The sequence below is a fragment of the Amblyomma maculatum genome, chromosome 3, assembly GCF_055883805.1.
Source record: "Amblyomma maculatum isolate TAMU_Amacu chromosome 3, ASM5588380v1, whole genome shotgun sequence".
Classification (NCBI taxonomy): Eukaryota; Metazoa; Arthropoda; class Arachnida; order Ixodida; family Ixodidae; genus Amblyomma; species Amblyomma maculatum.
In genome coordinates, this window is record NC_139346.1 from 39,448,625 (window position 1) to 39,472,769 (window position 24,145).

The 24,145-nt window shown below is 46.8% G+C and overlaps 1 protein-coding gene across 1 annotated transcript in view; it reads right to left on the minus strand.

Moving 5' to 3' along the window:
- Positions 1-24,145, minus strand: part of LOC146194601 (uncharacterized) — a 159,597-nt gene that overhangs the window by 26,057 nt on the left and 109,395 nt on the right. Inside the window, exons 2-3 of the mRNA XM_084596595.1 lie at positions 6,465-6,549; positions 2,744-2,886 (exon numbers count right to left, since the gene is read on the minus strand). Coding sequence (XP_084452721.1) covers positions 2,744-2,886; positions 6,465-6,549 — 228 coding nt within the window. The remainder of the gene's footprint in view (positions 1-2,743; positions 2,887-6,464; positions 6,550-24,145) is intronic.

The following is a 24,145-nucleotide window of genomic DNA, read 5'->3' on the forward strand; positions in this document are numbered from 1 at the left end:
CAGACTATCGCACATGTTTAACTCGAAATGGTGCATTGCCCATTTTGAACGTCGCAACTAGTTGTAGGATTTTTCCTTATTACTTATATATTTAACGACCCAGCAACCTAACTTAACGGCTTTGCCTATTTACCCCCTCTGCAGAAGAATATATTCTGAAATATAGTATCCAATTCATAATAAGGAAGTGAAGCAACTGATTTCCGCATCTTCTTCGGCTCTATAACACGAAATTCAGCGTTCTTGACGGCATCCCACTTTTCTGGCGGCAAAGTCTGATTTTCACAGGTTTCCGATGTGGCATCGTAAAAAGAGGCCGATGAGAAGTGGATAGTTCAAGAGTATGAACCTAACTTTCTTCTTACCGTATACCATGGAATTAGTGACCAATAGCATCGTTCAATAACCACCACAGCTGACATCGTCCTTATTCTATCCTCTCTACCCAGATCTAATCAGTAGAGAAAGCGGAAAGGGAAGCCCCTTGGAACGTCACCGACAATGGCGACAGCATTTTAAGGGTGCCGCTCTCGGCATGCTCAGTAGAGCGTTTTAGTGGCGGGTTCTCTTGGCTGTGTTTTCGTCTTGCCCGCCTTGTGCACGTGCCATTATGCACATGGCTCGCGGTGATCAATTTCTTGTGCTGCCTCAGCTACTGGTACTCTTCAGTGTGTGACACAGGATAATCTGGACAAATATGTGCTGTTGCTCAAGGTATCCGCAGATATGTACCAAAGAGGGGCATGACAGGAAAAATTGCACAGAAGGCGCAAGTTGATAAATGCACTCAGCGCACCATGCCAGCTCTACTACGCGGATAGGACTGCTGTGAAACTCCATCGCCGCCAGTGTTGTATCCCAGAGCAATAGCTAATATAGATTTATTTAGGAAGAACAGTACGGCGGCCCGTCGCCTGCAGGAGCGGTTCGAGAACTCGGGCATGCGACACACAGACTTCATCGTCATCGCCAGATGCTCAGCCCACCTGGCGGGATATAGCACTGAGTATTATGTTGATTCTTATTCTTGCGTAAGCAATACTACGCCAGGCTTCAGCCCGTCGCGTAAACCAGGCCGGTAGCCACGTTTGACCTTTAGAGCGACCGCTGATGGGGCCCCTCTTCAAGCCGTCGGGTAAACCCGGTCGGTAGCCACGCCGCGCCTCAGAAGCAGTAAGAAGAGAAAAAAGAAGGAAAAGGAAAAGAGAAAGAAAAAAGAAAAAAAAAAGAGAAATAGAATAAAAAGTGATAGAAAAAGAAAAGGAAAGAAGAAGAAGAAGAAGAAGAAGAAAAAAAAAACAAGGAAGAGGACCAGAAACAGAAGCTACGTCGGCTTTGTTAAAGCAACCTACCGGGTTTAACTGAAACTAAATCCCCGCTAATTGTTTTCCACATGGCTAGTTCGTTCCATTAAAAGGAAATGCTCATGTCGACAGCTCCTTGTATTTTGACCATGGAATACGACGTCGATACACCCCGAGACCAGCCGACTTATAACACAACGGAACATACCCAAGGCGCTGGCCCATCGGAACGCTTCAAGCCAGATAAATGATAAAATATAAAGCTCTCGTGTCAATCATTATGCAGATTTATAAGGAAGCGCAAAGCCTTTAAAGTAGCCGCCACTAACAAGTTTCACAAAGCTTAAAGTTGCCACAATGCTTTATGTTTCGCATTTTGTTTATGGCGAAGAAGCAAGTGAAGTTGTCTCTGACCAAAACACGTTTAACACGCCGCTAAAAGCAATTCGCCGCGAGATCGACCTAGACCTAGAGGGGGCGCCACCATAGCTCCAATTGTGCGGATCAGCAGCCGGCGGCGCTCGCAGAAACGCACGCAGAGTATGACTTCTTTAGAGTTTACGGCGGGCTTTTTGGCGATGAAAACATTGCTTATGCAATGCATAAGCAATTTACTGTTTAGAGTGTTTCCATATTGCGGGAACAATTAGTGGGTTTCGTCAGTGCAGCAAAAAAATAACACGCACAGATTATAGGAAACCAAGGCAGGCAACCACCCATCTTTTAGAATTACTGGCATCGCCTTGCATGCTTTTTGCATTGTACGGCGAAAACAGGCCTGATACTTTGGACTGACACATGACATCTCTTATCGCCTTTTCAACGCTATGCGTGTGTCTATTCCGAGTGAAAAACGCAAATGTTGGTGTCAAGCCCACGCAGATACAGGGTTCGTGCTCTCACCTGCAGTACTTTGGAATGAATCGCGACAGCCTGTTTCATTATATTGTACTTCACTCGAGAATTAAGCAGGCGAATTTAGCACTGACAGCTTACTGCCCGGCGAGTTGCCGTAGACTGAGTGCACATCAACTCTGTCTAGACAACCAGGCACAAGTATTCCCCAAAAATAAGATTAGGCTCACACTGTACAGGAAGCCTCGCCGCACAAGAAAACTGACTGCTGACGTGTAGAACGGTGAGTGGATTGAGTTTGCCGAGCTCAAAACAAGACGGATGCATGCTTCTTGCCGCAGAGAGCTTGGGGTTATAGCCTGTTCAAATTTATTTTGCAAGAGGCAGATAAGTAAGCAAAAGCGCGCAGGAACCGCGAAACAAACAAAAAGCCCTTTTGTATGCGCTGCACGCGTGCACGTAAATCGCTGCGGCTGGCACGCGACGCGAACACGCATCCACACTGGGTAGGGTTCGCCGCTATGCCGCTATGTGGCGACTCTGCTCGATCTCGAGGGCAATAGTTGCCATCTCTGTAGTCGTACCTTTTCACTCGGAATACCTTTGGCTGTGCATTTTTTGGCCACGTCTTCAAGAGCGGCCTTCCTCCGAGCAGTGAGTGCCAGCCAGCAACCAAGGGAGGCGAAATGTAGAGCTGTGCCTTCGCCGATACCCGAGGATGCACCTGCGTGCAAAGGGCGAGAATCGAAACTACAATTAGGCCATTATTGAGCTTTGTTTTGTGCAGAAACATAGGCTACGCGTCGTACAGTGGGAAGCGTACAGTGTGTCTTCCTTGCCAAGATGTGCTGGTTTGGATTGGTTTGGTTTAGAGGGTTTAACGTCCCAAAGCTACACAAGTCATGAGGGGTGCCATAGTACAGGGCTCCGGAAATTTCGGAAACCCGGAGTTTTTTGCCGTGCACTGACATCGCACAAACCAAGGGCGCCATGCTTTTTACCTCCATCGAAAAGTGGCCGACGCGGCCGGAATTCGATCCCGCGTCCTTAGGCAACAAGATGCGCTTCGAAAATCTGATAATGAGTGGCACCATTTAACAGCTGATTGTGAAAGCGCTCTTTCTAGAAAGACAAGAACCAATCAATAAAACAGACACATGATGCCCTTCGTGTGTCTGCCTTATTATGGTTTCCTTGTCTATCTGAGCGCTTTCACATTCAACATGATGAACCAACTTGACCAAGCGCTGCCTCTGTGGAATAACTTACACAGACATGCGTAACCGTAGACTCAAAAGGCAGCCTCACTATTTTTTGAAACACAATTGCTTTCCATGTGACAATATTTTTCTGCGTAATATGTGAGGGTGAACGACACAGAACATTGCATGGCCTCCTAGGGTCGCCGTAAGAGTGGACTTCGTAGTAATTGCTACCACCCGGTACCTTATATTTCAACGTGCATCTCACCGCATTTATTCATTTCTTGCATCACAATTATTCATTTATTATAACCTCAAAGGCCCTCAGATGGGACATTATATGAGGGGTGGGCACTTGAACGATGATGATGGATGATGATGGCACGCTGCACTACATGCAGTTTTCACCTTGTGCCGCCAGTATTCACCGACATACTGTTAATGTGAATAACCTCCTTCTCTATTGCTCACTGGCAGCACACATTTAACGAGAGAGCGTGAGCAACTTTCGAATAGCATGATCTTGCTGAATATTTTAACAATTATAGAACCTGAAGGACCAACGTGATACACAGGTCAAGGCCATCGCATGTTTTATTAAGCAGACGCCAGTCCACTGAGTAGAAGGTGGCTAGCTTTCAAAAAAAGAATAGCAGGGTCAGAGGCATCCTGTCCAATTAAAAAAATGTAAGTGCAAAATAAGTTATCCATTTTAAGTTCCGCATTGCTGCCCTGGGCTCTTCGTCATCACTCAAGGGTGACAAAAAGCCACAAAGTTAGCATACAGCATTGTGCTTTCAGGATTTTGTCGAAGCAGATACTTATGACATGCTTTAACTTATCGAGAAGGAGGCAGGCCTTATGTTTTGGGGGGCCTTTCTATAAGTTGATTCGCAGAGGAATGTGCACGCATGTGAGAAAAGCTTCATATCGTCAGCGGCACATGTAGTCTGCAGCTTGGATTAGGACCTTATCTGCATGAGGACATATTCTGAGAAGTAACAGCGGATAGCTTGTGCATGTGGGTGCTCGTTTAATTTGCCATGCAGTCAGATCACATCATTGTCAGTCATTGTGTACCTTTATTACCGAACCAAAAAAACACTTTTGTTGTCAACATCTGGACACAGTGAAGCAGTATGCCATTGTTTCATGTCCTGCAATAGCATGTCACGACAGTACTTGGGAGGGAGGGGGGAGGAGGCTGACTATGACCTCTTGTGCTTTTTTAATGTTTTATACATCAGGAAAACATTACACAACTAGAGCACGTTAACTTATGTCTTTTTAAAACATAGGCGATCACCATTTGTATATACTGCCGCGAAACCTTCAAAACTGTATTTGTTGTTTTTTAACAGCCGCCGGCATGCGTCCTTATCACTCTGATTCTGGATCGCGTATCAGTTGTATATTCTTTGTTTGTTAATGCTCGATATCGCGAGACTTACCTTTATCAGTTTCGCTGTAGCGCAAGATTCCCCGAGATCTGTCTCAAAGATTCCAGTCACTCGTGTGTCTTTCTACAATGTTCCAGCTTGTGCTAGTAGTGTGTAACTACAGCCGAACCGTAAAAGCGCACAAAAGAGAAGACACGACACGAGGCTGCACTAACAACTGATCTTGTGCAAGTAGCTGTTTGCGACGTTATCTGGACTGTTCCGAGCACCCTTTAAATTGATCGCTGACGAGTGCAACGGGCATTCTTTGTTCGACCATCGACGAGCACGTTTGTTGCTATCGCCGCCGCCGAGTTGCTTAGTTCTTTTGCGGGCGCAAGTCGGCCCAATAAAGAGTTTCTTCAGTGCAATCACCGACTCTTCGTTTGTGTTATCGACCTTGTCACCACCACGTTACAGTACCTCCCTCTTAGTGATCTGTGCTATAAAAACAATTGTGTGCACTGGTCGAGGCATAGGATGTGGATTATGGGCGGATGTGTAGAAACTTTAGTGCATTTTCTGCCACTCGGCTGCATGCCGTCCTGGAGTGCCAAACACACATCCGCAGAGCAAGGTGACAATAGGTCTGCAGTTCGGTGTCACTATCCAATATGTATCTAAATTTAGTTTTCACGTGACCGCCATATTAGCTAAATCCGTTCATAAATAAACTGATTATGTCTCCACATGTATACCATTGAATGCAAATGGTGCTGCAAACGAAGGCGAAGTGACACCCAAATAATATGAATCAATCTCATGGCATGTCAATTCCATTAACATAACACTTCTACACAAGGCATGTTCTAGAATTCTTCCAGTGGGCCATAAATTATATTGAGACTTCTTTCAACATTCTAACTCCTGTATTAGAAGCCAGCTAGCCATGCAAATGGGAGATTGACTTCCACACCACACATACCATCAGAAGAGCAAATCTTATCACGTATGGAACACTGGAGCAACTATTGTCGTCCTCTCTAATGTGCCTGAAGACACATTTGGCTTGAAACATTGAAGCAGGTCTTTTTAAATCGTCAATGTGCCAGAAGACAATTTTGGATGAGCCAGCTACACAGACATGAGCTTTAAATTTATACCGTAGCATCGGTAAATTTAGCATCACTTTCAACGAGTACCAGGCCTTTGATGCCATTGGGGCTTTATTTCAAGGAAAAGTTTAGAACAACGCCAGTGTTGTGGAGCCCTGTGTGGAGTACCTGTGCGCTTGATATCAAGCTTCCCCAACAGTCGATAATTATATATGTAGATGCCAACATTGACGGATGTGTAACGACAACTGCAATTCATTAACCTTGTAAGCCGGCACCAAATAGGACATCCAGATATCAATTTGCAGAACCTCCTTCTTTCTGTGCTGAGCTGGTTGCAGTCCAAGACACGCTTCGCTCTCTATCCGTCATAACCTTACTACCTACAACCAAAAGTGTCATCCGCACCGACGCCCTTCAAGCAGCACGTCTACTCCGACGCGTCAGTCATAACCCAGAAATCTGCCAGAATATACAAGTTCTGGAGGCTCGTATCTCGCAAACCATTCGAATTGAGTGGGTCCCACGTGACCAACATAGTTTGCAAACCTCTACAAATTCTGCAACCCGCCAGGCGACTCTTCCCTCATCAGTGACATGCTTCCTCAGTATGGATGGCCACCCTGCCTCTCAAAGAAAGGAGCACCTCCGGCGTCGCATATGTGTTCTTGTCCCACCGTGTGCAGTAACCGTTCTGTTCGCACAGAAGAGTTTGCGGTACGGAGGATCCGGGTCGGGGTTGCCCTTACACCTGCTGTAACATGAACATGGCCTCAATACCGGTATTTATATTGTTACGGGGATGTACTTAATGTAACAGCGCTGCGATGGGCTGAACTCGACGCTGAGACTTCAGTAGCCGTGCAGTGTCCACTCTGTCAGCGTGGTCCTCTTTTTCAACGCTTTGTCGTGCCCGTGTTCCTCGGTCGTCGTCTTCGTCAGTGAGCACATCATTTTGGTCCCGCGCTTCCAGGCAACAATATCAATATCCAGGATGTCTTGTCTGCAAAAAGACGACGAAAATTCTGCCCCTAACGGCAGTGGGCCTTTTGCCGAAGAACCCATTTTTGTACATTGCTTGTACGCAAGGGCCTTATCATCGTTCTCTATTGAACTTCATTGGAACCGCCAACCTTTTTCTTTCATTTATTTATGCCCCATTTATATTTGAATTGACTCCTTTATTCCCTGAGGCAATAAGCAACGTTGTTAAAAACAACTTTGTGCTTCCTGTCGGTGCGCAGACTTGTAACAGACCTCAATGTCAGCATGGCACTAAATCCCCTGATTTTCAGACTAACAAAAGCACGTTCATCGAAGGTCTCTGGGCAGGTCGGTGCGGAGACTATGTGTGCGTGCCAGTTCAGAAGACGTTAATACTGTATCCAATATGTCGGCCCAGAGTTCGTCATGTCATTGCCAAAAGACATATGTCACGGACGGACGGGTGCACCAGCCTTTAAGCTATTGCACATCCATCATGCAAAACAACTCGTCCATCAGTTTATCCTTTCATGCATATGGTATTTTCAGAAAATGGCTCATTCTGAATGGCACTTTTCTTCCCTATATAGCGCCACACAATAAATGTGGCGCTTCTTGAAGGGAACTCAACTCATTGAAAATGGCATTAAATTTGACCATTTTACCCCGTAATGATCACAGCAAATGAGGTTCTGAATTAAACACCAAGGCACCTTTTCTCGCGTTCGCTGCTACATCAGAAGGCGATCTCGGCTGAGCGAGCAGCACGGTAAGCGCTGTCGATTTAATCATAGCAAATAGGATCAGAAATAAAACACTCAAACCTCTTTTCTCATACCCACTATTATATCTGAATGGCAGTGAGCACAAACCAGGCATACGACACACACACACACACACACACACACACACACACACACACACACACACACACACACACACACACACACACACACACACACACACACACCAAAGCAGATGAAATCAATGAACACTGAAGCATTTTTAAGTGCCGACTACTCTAACTTAATGCAGTAGGCAGCGAGCAACGCCTACGACACACACACCACTGAGTTCATTGCCGTAAATGGAGTCAGGGATGAAACATGGAAGCAGCTTTTCCCGGGATCACTGCTACATCAGAAGGCGATCTTGAGTCAGTGAGCTACAGGGTATGCAGTGTAGATTTAGGCACAGCAAATTAGAGGAGTTTTTTTTTTCAACAATAACAAAGTCAGCAGTGGGACAATGGAATTCCAATACTTGTAGGACACGAATAGGGGCTAGCTCTACAAGTCTTCGAGGTGCTCTACTCCATACACATCACTTTCGGAGTCCAAGTCATGTTTATCGAGATAGATGATGATGGGCTGGAGATGTGCACTGCCACTTCTATCTTTCGTAAACGTTTTTGCAATATGGATGACATGCCTAACAGCATTTTCCCAGCCTTCTGCTGGTAACTTGGAGGCTTCTCTAAGGAGAAACCTATATCTTTCAGCTTAAATATTGATTTCCTGGCTGCCACACCGCGCTTCATCTGAGCCCATATGAGCTCGATTGGGTTGAACTCACAGTGGTAAGGTGGAAGCCGCAGCACAACACACCCTACCCTTGCGGCTGCGCTCTCAACACGATACTTCATGCATTGGTGCCTTGCAGAGGCCACAAGGTTCAGGAGCTGTTTTTTTTTCAGAATTTTCTGTTGCCAAATAACACCTTTCTATATCAGCCAATCCTGCACTACTTCCTTGCGAGACGCATTCGTAGGCACTGCGTCCTTCCAACCGCAAGTCGGACGAGTCATTGTCCATTATATAACACTACCTTGTGGCAATTTCTCCAGAACAGCATGAAACTACCTCTCAAAGCGTGTGCCGTCCATCTCCTGGTTGTAGTCAACGGTCTTTTTACTGCGAAAGACCTCCAAGCAACAGTCGATGAAGCCGTCCTCGTTGCCGAAATGTATCAAGATCAGGCGCTGCCTCTTTGTTGACGACTGCTTCAGACCCGTCTTCAGACCAATCATTAAGGCGTCGCGGTGGGAAGCAACAGTCGCGTCAATCCACACAGTCGAGAGAGAGTGTCCTGCATTCGCGAACGTTTCGTCTAGAAAAATATTGCAGGTAACTTTATAGGTCATCATCATCAGCCAGACTATACCCACTTCAGGGCTGAGGCCTCTCCCATATTTCTCCAGTTAACCTGGTTCTGTGCTAGCTGCATCCACGTGACCCCTGCGAACTTCTTAACCTCATTCGCCCACCTAACTTTCTGCCGCCCCCTGCTACGTTTTCCTTCCCTTGGAATCCAATTTGTTACCATAAGCGTCCATCGGTTATCCTCTCTTCCTACTACATGTCCTGCCCATGCCCATTTCTTCTTGATTTCCACTGGAATGTCAGTAACGAGCTAGTTCTCTGACCCACTCAGCACGCTTCCTATCTCTTACTGTTAGCCGTACCATTTTTCGTTCCATAGCCCTCTCTGTTGTCTCAACCCTCTTGGTTAGTAGAACCCTCTTGGTTAGCCTCCACATTTCAGGCCCATAGGTGAGTACAGGTAAGATGCAACTGTTGTATATTTGCCTCTTGAGCGATACCAATAAGCTGCTAGTCATAATCTGCGAGTGCTCGCCAAATACGGTCCATCCCAATCTTATTCTTCTTGTTATTTCCTTTTCATGGTCCGGATCTGAGGTTACTACCTGTCCTAAGTAGACATACTCGCCTACTACTTCCAGTACTTCGCTAACTAAAGTAAACTGCTGTTCCTTCCCGAGGCTGTTGAACATTACCTTAGTCTTCTGCATACTTATTTTCAAGCCTACTTTTCTGCTTTTCCGGTCTAGGCCACCAATCATTCGTTGCAGTTCATCTCAAGGCAATGTAATCATCAAATCGCAGGTTACTAAGGTATTCCCCAATTACCCTTATCCCTGACTGCTTCCATTTCAAGTCCCTGAATACTTCCTCCAAGCAAGCTGGGAAAAGTGCTGAGGAGAACGTGTCTCCTTGCCTAACGCCTTTCTTTATGGGAATTTTGTTTGTTTAAGCAGAACTATATATATATATATATATATATATATATATATATATAGCTTCCAGCACTTTCACGTACGGCTTGTCTACCCAGTCATCTCGCTGAACCAGCCGCGAATCCCGGCCAGCCCTCTCGCTACTAAATTCTATATCATAGAGCAGTCGGCGCACAGTCCATAGCTTTAGTGGAATTAAGTTGGAATCACAGTTGGGATCTCATTACGACAAACAATTAGTTGTGGTTATCTCAAGTTAATCCTAGTTGAATTGCGAAAGCAATTGGTGGAAGCTTATTTTGCCTACTACATTATTCCCCTATCACGCCCTATCAGTGTAAGGTGCTACATTATTGGGGACACTTAAGCTCATCCTTTAGGAGTATGATGCGAGAGCGTAAGCAACCAGCCCACATATAAATGAGAAGTGTTCAATGCTGCTGAACCGAATGTGGAGCGGAAGCATTAGATGCGAGTGACCGAGCATTCTCCTTCTTCTTCGTCTCCTTCATCTTCGTCGTCTTAGTTTCCTTCATCTTCTTCGTCTTCGTCGTCGTCTTCTTCGTTTTCTTCTTCGCCTTCTTCAACTTCGTCTCCTTCTTCGTCTTCTTCGCGGCTGTTCAAGGTCCTTCGTGACTGCGGCCACTGACTACGCGACGGGCCGAAACCTGGCGCAGTATCGCTATCGCAATAAAACCGATGTACTCAAGACCTAAATGCGCACATGGTATAGCTCGGTAGCTATTATGTGGAGGGGGTCCTTTGATAGCTCAGTGCCGCTTTTTTCTTAACCTGTATCCTGCTATAGTTATGTGTGGTTTCGCATTTAAAACATGTTATGCCATACTCAAGTACCGGACAGAATAGTCAGCTGTATGCAAGAACCTTCATCTGGGGGGGGGGGGGGGGAAGGCTGTTTTTAATGCACGTTTCAAAAAACAGAGAACACAAAGGGCTTTGTTAGTAGAACCGAGTCTAGTTTCACCAAAATAGGTCATGCGCGATAAATATTCCAAATTAAATTATCCATCTCGGCATTGGAGTATGATCGTATTTGAAAGAAAAAGCTTGTTTTTTTCTAGTTTTTCTAATGACAAGGACTGTTTTGATGCTGTTGAATGTGCTCTGTCTTATCTATTATGCACCAAGGTAATACCTGCGCAAGTACTTTGTTCAGAGCTTGCGGATTCACTGGCAAATCAAACATATGATGCAGGAATCTGCAAACATGCGGGTAGTAGTATCCGCATTATGTGCGAAATGATTATTGAAAAGTAAACAGAGAATTGCATCCAGGACTGCACTTTGAAGGATGGCAGAAAATGCCAAGGTTTAGTCGGAGATGAGATCTGAGCATCTGCAGAAGTATGCTGGTAATGGCACGAGAAGAAGTCACTTCACCAAGCGGCTAAACCATAATTACCATGATGGCTGACCAATGTTTGACAGACTTAGAATGAGAGACACCACATCTACCAATTGTCAAATGTGGAGGAGCACTAATGAATAACATAAACTAGTGGTGGTATCATGGATGCGCATTTCCTGAAGCCATCCGGTGGCTTCAAAATATGTGGTTTCTACAAAAGTTTTGCTGTCCTTAAATATGATGTGGTTCAAAACTTTTCACCACAAATTTGTAACATATTTAAGATATTGGCTCCTGGTTAGACAAAATTTCGATATCGCCGCTTTTATAAATGGAATAACTTTGGCGATTATTCAAGAAAAAGAATTGAGCCGCTCTCTGAAGATTTCGCGCAAATATTATGCGAACACTTCCCATTCATTTCAGCATACCTCTGAAAACTCAGTCTACATAGTCAGGGCCACTATATATATATGTATCTTGATCACGTTCTACGTGACGCTGGCGGTAACACAGGACGTTCCACATCCGCCGCAATAATTGAAGGTGGCGCTGGTGAACACTCCCAAGGTTCGTATACAGACAACATTAATACCCGAGAAAGTAGCAGGGGGGACAGATGTAGCTCAGTTGGAAGAGCACCGGACGCGATATTCGGAGGTCGTGGGTTCGGTCCCCACCATCGGCACGTTGTTTTTTCTTCTACTTTGTGTTTAATCATCTTTCCCCTAAGCAGATTACATTACTCATATCTGTGATTATCCAAGTAAAAATTTAAAAAAAGAAGTCATAAAACATAATCCCCAATGCTTTCCTTGGCCTCGCCGACTGCTGGCTTCTTTCCTTCATATATATATATATATATATATATATATATATATATATATATATATATATATATATATTCGTTTTTTCACAGTCGTCCTCTGTAAGTACAGCACAAATTCCTTCTTGAGAAACGACTGCTCTCATGAGGTAGTGACTGGAGTCCGAGATGGTGCTCCACCTTATGGCAACTCGCAACTTTCGGTCCTGAACACTGAACTATACTTGCAATTAAATTCTTTTTGTTTTTTGCAGAGATTCTGGGCACGGTAAATAATTGTTGTTTAACTTTTTGCCTAATATTTATTGTCAAAACATGCGGTGTAGTTTTAGGTTGTTTGTTAAGGTATGTAAATCTAGACTCTTTCATCAGGAATCTTGCAGATTCGGCAGCTGCACCAACGCCAATTGAGATGCCTGTGCAGGACGCATTTTGCAGCGTTTCATACCGCTTCCATTTCATTTCCCCTTCACGCTAGACCTAAAGACAGCAGCCCAGCGTCACTATAGGATTGGTTTATTTAAGGACGTCTTTTATTTAAAGTCCTGAGACCGCACTTTTGACAAGCATTTGTGAGGACATCTAGCCGCATCAGAGTCATGCCTCACTCGGACATGGCCTCCATCTCTACAAAAATATCCCCGCCCGGGGTCTCTCTGAAGCTCTCAAAATACAGATATTCAGCACTTGTAGGTTTGCCCGGCACTGAATCCAACCAGATTTTGGGAAGTGCCAGTTGCCGGTTTCTCGCCGAGCAACCTGCTGTCTCATATTCCTGGACGGCGGGACCATACCACCCTTTACTCCTGGCCTTTGTGAAAGCGGCCAGCATTTTTTCGTTCATCACTCATTCTATAACAACTCCCTTCATGTCCTCGGGCATTAAACAACGCTCTAAAAATGCACTGCAAGCAAAACAGGTGATCGGAATGTGGAGCCTCCTCTGACCTCTATGCGGCTGTCGTATCTAGTCCGGTCGCGTCACAGGTATCATCATTCGTTAATTCCTCACACAGCTACCACACAGTGTTTTTCTGTGACAAAAGCAAGCGCCCAAAGCGTTTATGAGGAATGTCGAAAGCAGTGTGTAGCCTTCGATCGGCTAAGGCTACATTTAATGAGCTGAGTTTATGCAAGTAGAACTGGCCTCAAGGCCGCGTTTCGGCGACCACCAGCAAAATGTCCATTCCAGAAGGATACGTTATATTGATACGGAAATAATAACTGATGACCCAATTGTGCTGGAAGCTCCTCCATGCGTGCTGCGTGCGACAGCCACCAGGAGTCACAGGTGCTTACTGTTCGTGTAATGTATCCCGAGAGGAACGAATATAAACAAGAGAGTCTTCCTTCCTCACTCGCCGAGAGTAGACCTGTTTCTGGCCGCTAAGTTGGCTCCGCGCAGCACCGGACGCACGGCGTCGAGTCGCCTCGTGGGACCGCAGCCTGAGCGAAACGCCACGCCCATAAGACGACTATGAAAGCAACATGAATAATGCACCCCTTAAGATGCATTATTAAGGTGTTGTCGTTGAATGGTCAGTAATCTACCGCTTAGCAACTCACTTTCAAATCTCCTCTTCATTTGAGGCCATATTACGTGGTTATGTGGTGGGCACACCACATGACTGAGGGCAAGAAATCGTCCGAATTATGCCAAATAGCGTCCACTGTAGGATCAAAAACTCTCCCAAATCCATTTAAATTGTTTCTTCTATGCGCCAGCTTCAGCCACTTTATCGCCTCAAACTTCTTAGTCTCAGCAGCCCATCTCGCTCATTCACCGTCTGACACCGGTGCCACCCCGCCATGATGGCCATGTTTCGCACAAGGTGAAAGGCAACACGCCAGCCTACTGTGGTACCCGTGGCTGTCAAAATTTCCGGAGTCCTCCACGACGACGTCGCTCATAGCCAGAGTCGCTTTGGGATGTTACACCCCATCCCCTATTCCAACAACCCGACTTTGACTTCCCGTCTTATACTGGCCTCTCATGAAATGCGCTTTATTTCTTAAAGGAATACAGACAGCAAATTTGTATCATAGTTTTTTCTTTGAAACTGTGCGCAAGGTTGCACTGTACATGAATTACGGCAAGAAATGGCTGTACACAAGCGACATAATTCAGGATATATTTTCTCGTGAAACCCTGGCTTCGGGTTTTTCTAGCTGCACAACAAAATCCGTGACGTAATCGCACTGATGTCACGTGAGACTTGCACAATCTGCGACATAACCGCTCCTTGTTTATTACGTGGTGTTTTACCTTTCTTTGAAGGCTTCGAGTTTTACATCCGTGTGTCGGAATAGTTACGTTTCTAGCCTCTTCCCACCCACAACCACACTCCCCATCATACTGCTACGAATACGAAGAAGGCGAAGCCGGCAGTGGAGCCACACCTGACCATTAAAACATATGTCATCACCATGCCTTCACCATCACCATTTTTCCAACGTTGGACTTGGTCCTTAAGCCGTCTTGTTTCTGTCACGTCGCCGTGCTGCATAGCTAGCCCCCATGAAACAACATTGTTGACAGCACCTGCCTGCCAGCAGTTCTTGAAATTTCGAAGCTTTAAATATGAACACAAGTGGCATTGGTATTTCCCTTTTTCTGCTGACTCCACCCTTTATTATCATGCTCCCGTGGGACCTTTGAGAAATTAAATGATGAATCTGTTTCTTGGGCTTTCGCGCTTTTAAGATGCACCTGGTATATGCTGTCCTACAAAGGGACACTGCCAACTCCCACTAAGTTAGGTTAAAGTACTTATCAGGTGTCATCATCATCAACCCGACTGCACCCAATGCAGGACAAAGACATTTGCCATATTTTGTCCAGTTACCCCGGTCCTGGGCTAGCTGCATCCACTTGACCCCTGCGAACATCTGGACCTCATCGGCCAACTTAACTTCTGTCGCCTCCTATTAAGCTTTCCTTTCCCTGAAATTTAATTTGTTACTCTAAGCGACCATCGTTTGTCCTCTCTTCGCACTACGTGGAATCTGCTGCCCATGTCCATATCTTTTTCTTGATTTCAGCTAGAATGTAATTAATTCGACTTATTTCTCGGACGCACTCCGCAAGCTTCCTATTCCTTAACGTTACACCTACTATTTTCCGCTATATAGCCCTCTGCGTAGTCCTCAACTTAAGTAAAACCTTTTTTGTTAGCATCCACTTTTTAGCCCCATATGTGGGTACAGCTAAGATGCAAATGATGTACTTTCCTCTTGAGCGATACCAGTTAGCGGCTAGTCAAAATCTGCGAGTGCTTGCAAAGTGCGCTCCGTCCCAATCTTATTTCCTTAGTTATTTTCTTTTCATGATCCGTATCTGCGCTTAAGGCATCTTCGCCTATGACTTACAGTGCTTGTCTACCTATTGCAAACAAGTGTTCCTTCCGGAGGCATTTGAACATTGTCTTAGACTGCTGCTTATTGATTGCAAGCCTACCTTTCAGCTTTTCCTGTCTAGGTCATCAGTCATTCTTTGCAGTTTATCCCCTGAGTGACTTATCAAGGAAATGCCATCAGTGAATCGCCGATTACTAAGGTAATCTCCATCCATTCTTATACTTAACAGCTTCAATTCCAATTTTCTGAACAGCTCCTCTAAGCAGACTGTGAATAGTGGTGAATCGCCGATTACTAAGGTAATCTCCATCCACTCTTATACTTAACAGCTTCAATTCCAATTTTCTGAACAGCTCCTCTAAGCAGACTGTGAATAGTGCTGCGGGGACTGCGTCTCCTTGCCTAGCTTCTTTATGAGAATTTCGATACCTTTATGCAGGACTATGAGGACTATGTGCAATCATATATATATATATATATATATATATATATATATATATATATATATATATATATATATATATATATATATATATATATACATATATATTCTACCTTGAAGGATAGTCCACCGTACAAATCTGTTGGAATAAAATAGATAATCGGAAAAATTGTGTGACATCCTGTTTATATATATATATATATATATATATATATATATATATATATATATATGTGTATATATATATTGTCATGACTCAAGCTACAGGGAGCCGTGAAGGTACGCGTAGACGAATACCCGAGAGTGTTGGCTTCTAGCTCCGATAACAGTGTCCAGCGCAACCGCGCCTCTCGGGCCAACGACCGCTTTGTCGTGGCACGTGGCATTATTCCCCCCGCGAAAGGGAAACATCGTCCCGATGTCAAGGTGAGAGAAAAAAAATTAGGGGTGAAGTGAACTGTACAATAAGTCTAGGTCTGACTCACAGGAAGCGTCAAGGTTACGAAATGTGGCGTTGAGACAGCACTCAGTTACGTGAAAAATACGGCGTTAAGCGCCCCACGTGCACAATTTCAGGTCGCTTACGCCGAACACTGACGGTCACGCTTCCATCTTGAACAACTTCGTAGTTAACACTGTTTAAGCGGTGCAGGACCTTATGGGGTTCGAAATACCGATGTAGCAGTTTTTCACATAAGCCTTTGTGGCGCACGGGGGTCCACACCCACACTTGGTTCCCTGGTTCGAAGTGAACTTCCCTGTGTCGAAGGTTATAGTGTCGAGCGTCGGTGGCATGGTGTTCCTTGATGTGCAAGCGGGCCAGCTGGCGGACTTGCTCAGCCTGTTCCGCAAAATGGGCGGCATCGGGTTCGATCGCTTCATCCCCGCACGGGAGCATCGCATCCAACATCGTGCGGGCCTCCCTGCCATATACGAGACGGAATTGTGGAAACTGTGTGGTTTCCTGCAGCGCCGTATTTTAGGCGAAGGTGACATACGAGAGAAACTCGTCCCACATTTTATGTTAAACGTCGACGTACATTGAAATCATGTCCGCCAATGTTTTGTTGAGTAGTTTCGTTAGGCCATTTCTTTGCGGCTGATAGGCTACTATCGTGCGATTATCGGTATGGCTGATAGTTTAGGCGCCCCGCAGTAGCCGAGCTGTAAATGCCTTGCCTAGACCAGTGATAATGGTCGACTTTGCACCGTGTCTAAGCACAATTTCATTCATAAAGAAGTAAGGAACTTTCCCAACAGTACCCCGGGCAAGGGCCTTTGTTTCAGCGTAGCGTGTCAGGTAGTCTGTGGCAACTACGATCCACTTATTTCCGTTCGAGGATAAAGGAAATGGGCCTAAAATGTCCATGGCCACTTGCTCGAATGATGTGAGGGGTGGTTCAATAGATTTCAACGTGCCGGATGGCTCGAGCGCGGGTTGTTTTTTGTCGCTGGCATTGTCGACAAATCTGGACATAAAGTTTACCGCTCACAGTAAGGTGTGGCCAGTAATAGTTCTGCCGTACTCCGTTTAGGGTGCGTGTAAAGCCACGATGACCGGAAGTTGGTTCGTCATGGCAGGCCAGGAGAATTTCGTGTCATAGATCAGCCGGTATGAGTAGCAAGTATGTTTTTACATTCGATGTAGAATTCTTCTTATAAAGCACCCCGTTGCGGAGGCAGAACGATGACAGCCCCCAAGCAGAGTACATGGGCATTGTAGGGTGCCCACCTTCGAGATGGTCGATGATCAGTCGCAGTTCGGCATCGGCACGCTGTCTGGAAACGAGGTCGGACGTACTGACTGCGCCGAGGAAGTTATCGTCTTCAGTTGCGTTTGATGGAGGAGGGTCGACGTGAGCGCGGGACAGGCTATGAGACTCAGTGTGCTTTCGGCCGGACTTATAAATAACGTCGAAATCGAAGTCCTGCTAGCTCAATGCCCAACGGGCTAAGCGGCCGCAAGGGTCCTTTACGTTTCTCAGCCAACACAACGAGTGATGGCCAGTGATCACTCGAAACGGTCGGCCATAAAGGTACGGGCGGAACTTGGCAGCGGCCCACACTACCTCCAAACATTCTTTTTGGTGGTGGAATAGTTTGGCTCAGCACCGGAAAGTGCAAGGCTGGCATAGGCAATTGCTGTGTCTGCCCCGTCTTGGTGCTGAGCTAGAACGGCACCAAGGCCGACGTTGCTCGCATCCGTGCGTAGCTCCGTGTCGGAGCCGGCCGGAGCCGGCGTCGCAACTCGTCAAACGCCATCTGCTGCTCGGAGCCTCAGGAAAACGATGCTTCATCTCGAGTCAGTAGTGTCAGAGGGCTGACCACCTGTGCAAAGTTTTTAATGAAGCGGCGATAATAGGAGCACCGCCCTAAAACCCGTCGGACTGCTTTTTTATGGTTTGGGAAGGGGAAAAGCAGCAACGGCAGCAAGTTTCTAGGGGTCAGCTCGGATGCCGTCAGCACTCACGATGTGCCCAAGAACCTTCAATTTGATGAACCCGAACTGACGCTTTTGAGGCTTGCCGGAAAGGTTGGCAGACCGGATGGCTTCGAGAACAGTTTTCAGGCAGCGCAGGTGTTTCCTGAACGTCGGTGAAAAGATTATCACGTCGTCGAGATACACAAGTCATGTCTGCCACTTCAGACCTGCGAGCACAGTTACAGTGATCATCATCCGCTGGAAGGTGGCAGGAGCACAGCAGAGCCCGTATGGGAGGATGCGGAATGAATAGAGCCCATCTGGTGTCACGAAAGCAGTTTTTTCACGGTTCCTCATTTCAACTTCAATTTGCCAATAACCTTTCCTGAGGTCAGTCGAGACGTACTTGGCTTGGCGAAGTCGGTTGAGATAGTCGTCGATCTGTGGCAGCGGATAGACATCCTTCTTTGTCATACTGTTAAGCTTCCGGTTGTCAACGCAGAATGGCAGTGTTCCGTCGTTGGTTGACGCTTGAATGACGCCATCGGCAAGCATCTCTTTAACTTGCTGTTGGATAGCTTCTCTTTCCCGAGGAGACACACGATGAGGCTGTTGATGGATAGGTCGAGTGCCTTCATGCGCTATAATCCGATGTTTAATGACAGGCGTTTGCTGCACTTTAAACGAAGATGTGAATCACGTACGAACCTCCAGCAATATATCCTGGAGTTGCCTCTTTTCAGCGGAGGAAGGCTAGAATTGATGTCGACAGAGTGTACGGCATCATCCGGTTCAGTGCTAGGCGTAGCTTCCTCGGGAGCAAAACATTCGGCGACTTCCTGCAGATGGTCGACTTAAGCGATCGCAGTGCCACGGAACCGGTGTCGATGTTCATTAGAAAAATTGGTGACGAGCACCTCCGTCTCTCTGCCACGAAAGAAACAAAGACCTCTTGCCGCAGAAACTTCTATGGTGCGTGAGAGGGACATATTAGGCTCAAAAACCGGGAGGCCGTGATTTGGCTCGTCGTAGGTAACTCTGACGAGGATGATGGCGCGTGGTGGCACAGTGAAGCTATCATCGGCGACTCGCAGCATGGAGTGGGACCCACGGTACTTATGCTTTTCGGTGGCCAGTTTAGAGGAAAACGTCACAGAGTGATTCGGGATACCTATAGTGGCACCGTGCTCACGAAGGAAATCGATGCCAAGAATAACATCGCGAGAGCATTCCCGTAGCAGAAACGTTGCGCCAAATGTGCAGCCTCGCACCATAACCCGGGCTGTACATGTACCCAGTGGTGCAACCACATGTCCGCCTGCCGTACGTATGTCTGGTTCGTTCCATGGCGTCATCACTTTTGTCAGCGTCCCTGTAAGCCGCTCGCTAAGGATAGAATAATCGGCTCCCGTATCGACTAAAGCACTGACCTCCTTCATGTCGACGATAACAAGGACGTCCAGAGAAACCCGGCCCCGACCAGGGCCTGTCGATGTCGGTTTGGAGTGAAGCGAGCGGTGCGGCGGCAGAAGCTGGGCGGCAGTTGTGTGGTCTGTGTCGGGGCAAATCAGTCGACACGACGGTGATAAATGGCCGGCGATGCGGACGACGTCGGGGCGATATGGTCAGTGCGGCGAAAACTGGACGAGAATTCGGCGTTCGACATCGGGGCGAATCGAGCAGTATGGCGGTGGAAGCTTTGCGGCGAATCGGTGTGCGGCGGCCTCGCCCCCAAAGATCGCCGGAGCTAGTTTTCCCAACGAGGGCTCGAGGCACCACGGTGTGCAGCGGTATAACGTGGCACAGAGGGCGAAGAGCGGCATGGCGAAAACGAGCGCGACTCACGAAGAGGAAAATGCGGCGGACTACGCTGGTGGGTGACGTACTCGGAGACGTCCTGAGGCCGCTGACCAGGTCGGGGACGAGGGCTGTCGGGATAAAGTCCTCTCAGGCCCATCTGGCGATAAGGGCACTGCCGGTAGAGATGCCCTGGCTCGCCATATTGGTAGTATAGAGGGCAGTTATCTGCAGCGCGCCAGATATCAGTCTTTCGGAGCGCCGATCTGACCAGAGCGGCAGCGGTTCCGCAGCGCGTACAGCGACCTGAGGCGAGTTGTAAGGCGAAGGAGTAGGAAGCAGGGCTGGGGGGCGGCGTGTGACATCAGCGCAAGTCCTCGGCTGGGTGAGGTCCGCGTGCGGCGATTGAACGACTGCACTTATCGGTGGCGTAAGTGCGTTCTGCACCTCCTCACAGGTGACGCTGGCCAGAGAAGCCGGACCAGGGGCAAGTGTCCGTGAAGTTGCACCAGCTCGTCGCGAACTACGGAGCGAATGAGGTCGCGAAGGGAGCTCAGGTCTTGCCCAAATTTTAGTCGGTGCGACCAGTCGGCGGTAGTGCGGAGAGGGAATTCAGTGGCCGAGCGTACTGACTGCATCGCTGCTGCAGCAATTTATCTATAATCACTGCTTCAGCCAGAAACGTCGCTACGGTGGTGGGTGGGTTCCGCACGAGGCCGGAAAAAAGCTGATCTTTGACGCCGCGAATCAAGTGCAGCACCTTCTTCTCTTCACTCATAGACGGATCGGCGCGATGGCAAAGGCGCATGACGTCTTCAACGTACACTGCGACCCCTTCGTTCGGACGCTGGACTCGAGAGGTCAGGGCACGCTCCGCGTTCTTTCGGCGGTTACTGTTGGCATACGTACCGAGGAGCTGGCTTCAGAAGGCCGGCCACATAGAAAATGTGGCCTCGCGGCTCTCGAACCATGTCCGAGCAGTGTCTTCAAGGCTGAAGTAGACGTTTCGCATTTTTGCACCGTCGTCCCAGCCGTTAAATGTCACGACCCTTTCGTAATGGTTAGGTTGAAAGTTGGGCGAGTTGAAACTGGTTAATTTTGAAGGTAGCGCGATAAACGAGGACCAAGAGTAGAACGACACAAAACGAGCTCTTTGTTGTGCGCTCGTGCTTTGTCCTACTACTCTTGGTCCTCGTTTTTCGCTCTACCTTTAAAATGAATCTTTCGTTGTGAATTAGCCAGTCCTCGGCATCTTCGAACTGCTCACTGTGAAATGACTTAGGGGTACGTGGGGTCTGAAAGAATAGACAGGACTAAGGGGTGGGAGGGACAGTCGTGGTATGGCCGGGTGGTGTATTTGTCACAGCTACGGTGGAAGCTAGCGGCTCTTCGTCAAGAGGGAAGGTCTCGGGTGGCAAGCCTCGGAGCCGCTGGCTTGCACGATGAACAGGAGAAAGGATCATCGATGGCACCTCCACCAGTGTCATGATTCAAGCCACCGGGAGCTGTGAAGGCACACGTAGACGAAGACCCGAGTGTAAGGTCGACTTCTAGCTCCGATAACAGTGTCCAGCGCGCGCCTCACGAGCCGGCAACCGCTTCGTCATCGTCGGCCCCAAGCATGGTGGCCGCGCAACGCTAGGCACGTGGCAATATATATATCGTTTATACCCTCATTTCGCAATGCCTGCATGACTACCGATGTTTCTATTAGGTCAAATTCATTTTCCTAACATATCAATTCCACGGACAAGGGCTGGTTATTTTCCGAGCATTTTTCTTTCGCTGGGTTGATGTTATGAATAATATCGATAGCAGGGTACCCTTTCCTAAAACATGCTCGATCATTTACTTGACTGAAGTAAGGTTGTCGTGATTATGTAAAGAACTGCCTCAGTAAATATCTTGTACGTAATGAATAAGGTGATCGGTCTGTAATTTTTCAAGTCCTTGGCTTCCCCTTTCTTATGAATCAATATTCTTAGCGTTCATCTATGATTAAGATACCATCGATTTCACCAGGCATTGCGCATACAAGGTGGTGAGTTCGCCTAGCACAATATCCCTCGTCCTTTAACAAATCTGTAGTTACCTGATCCTCCCCAGCTTCTTTCTTCCTTTCATAGTTTTAAAAGCTTTCTGAACCTCGTCCTTCGCCACTGGTAAACGTCTCACCGCTCTTCATTACTGCCAATCTCATTGTCTTGACTACTACGTTACAGATCAGTATAGAACTCCTCAGCTAATATGACTATCATGTCCATATTCATAATGGCATAGCCTGCCTTGTTCCTTAGAGCATATATTCGATTTTTGCCCATGCCTAGACAACTCTTCACAGCTTAATGCTGCCCCCGCTCTTTAAAGTATGCTCAATTGTCTTCATATTATACCTCCTTATGTCGGACACTTTTCACGCAATTGATTATCTTTCATAACTCTACCAGATTTATCCTGTCTGTTGGGTTGGAGGCTTTCATGCTATGGCGTTTCTTATAGCAATCCTTTCGTCTGCTTAGATAATTTGCCAGCATCCTCTCTACTATCCTACCGCCTAGTTCTATCGCGTATTTAGTAATGATATACCTGAAGGTATCGCTCATCGCTTCTACACTATGGTCCTCATCCTCGGTTAGAGCAGAATGCGTGTTGTTTTGCAAGCTCCAGAATTATTCTGCCTTCCCATCATCGCCAGTTCATTGACGGACTTCTTCATTGCTAATCTCTTTCATTCCTTCTTCAAATTTAGACTGATTCGAGATCTTACAATCCTGTGGTCGCTGCACCGCACCTTTCCGGTTACCTCTACATCCTGGTTAATACCAAGGTTAGAACGCAGTATGAATTCAATTTCATTTTTAGTCTGCCCGATAGAGATTTTCATTGTCCACTTACGCTTCTTCCGTTTGCTGAAGGAACTATTGATAATTCTTAAATTATTGTGTTCTGCAAACTAAACGAAGTTTCTACGTCTATTTCAAAAACCTCTTATTTCTAAAACCAATGTCATAGTCACCCATTACCTTTTCTCCAGCCTGTTTTTTTTTTCCTACCTTGGCCTTGAAGTCGCCCATTAGTACAGCATACTGCCTCTATTTTGCCCATTGTCAAATCTACATCTTCGTAGACGCTTTCGACTGCCTGGTCATCCTAACTTGTTTTAGGGGCGTAGGCCTCTACAACCTTCAATTTATAACGCATATTAAGCTTAATTACGACGGATGAAATCCCATCATTAATGGTAATGAATTCACGTGTGTCACCAGCTATGTGCTTATTGACAAGGTATTTTACTCCTAATGTTCGTCTCCCCGGTAGACCTCGATAAAGCAATACATGCCTGCCCTTTATTACAGTATATGCCTCGTTCGGCCTCCGAATCTCACTATGCTCTATGATTTTCCATTTCATGCTCGCACTTTCCTCGAACGGCGCTGCTAAACTAGCCTTACTAGCTAGGCTTCTAGCACTAAAAGTTGCCAGGGCCTGTTTATAATGGCTGCCTAGCCGGAAGCATCGATTCATAGCACCCTTAGCTTCGGTACAGGTCTGTCTGTCGCCGTATATAGTTTTTCCACAGCCGCTGGGGATTGAGGGCCGGGGCTCATTAGATTATTCATGAGCGGTTGTGGCTAATTACGACACTGGGGTGTCCAAATTTGTTTTAATGAGGGAGAGCCTTTCAGAGGAAATTCATTGGTATCGGGCTCACACCAAACCTATTTAGACAGTTCCATGGGCACGCGATTTACCTTTCAGTCCGACAATAAATTGCAAAGCACAGAGATCCGAACTCTTGCACGCCAGACGAATGTTCTATCTCTACGCTACGTTTGTACCTGTATCTATCTATGGAAGGAGTCAAATCGTTCACTCCAAAGCACGTGCATTGTATTTTCTTCGCATTGGATGTCCTGCTCGGGCCGAGTGTTTTGTTCTCGATTCCAGTTGAAATGCATGTCTTCAAGTACAGCATTTGGACAGCGTCAATTCTGTGTGTCGGCGCTGCCAAGAAGCCTCTCAGGAACTGCTCCGTTTCTTGAGGGTTGCATGTAT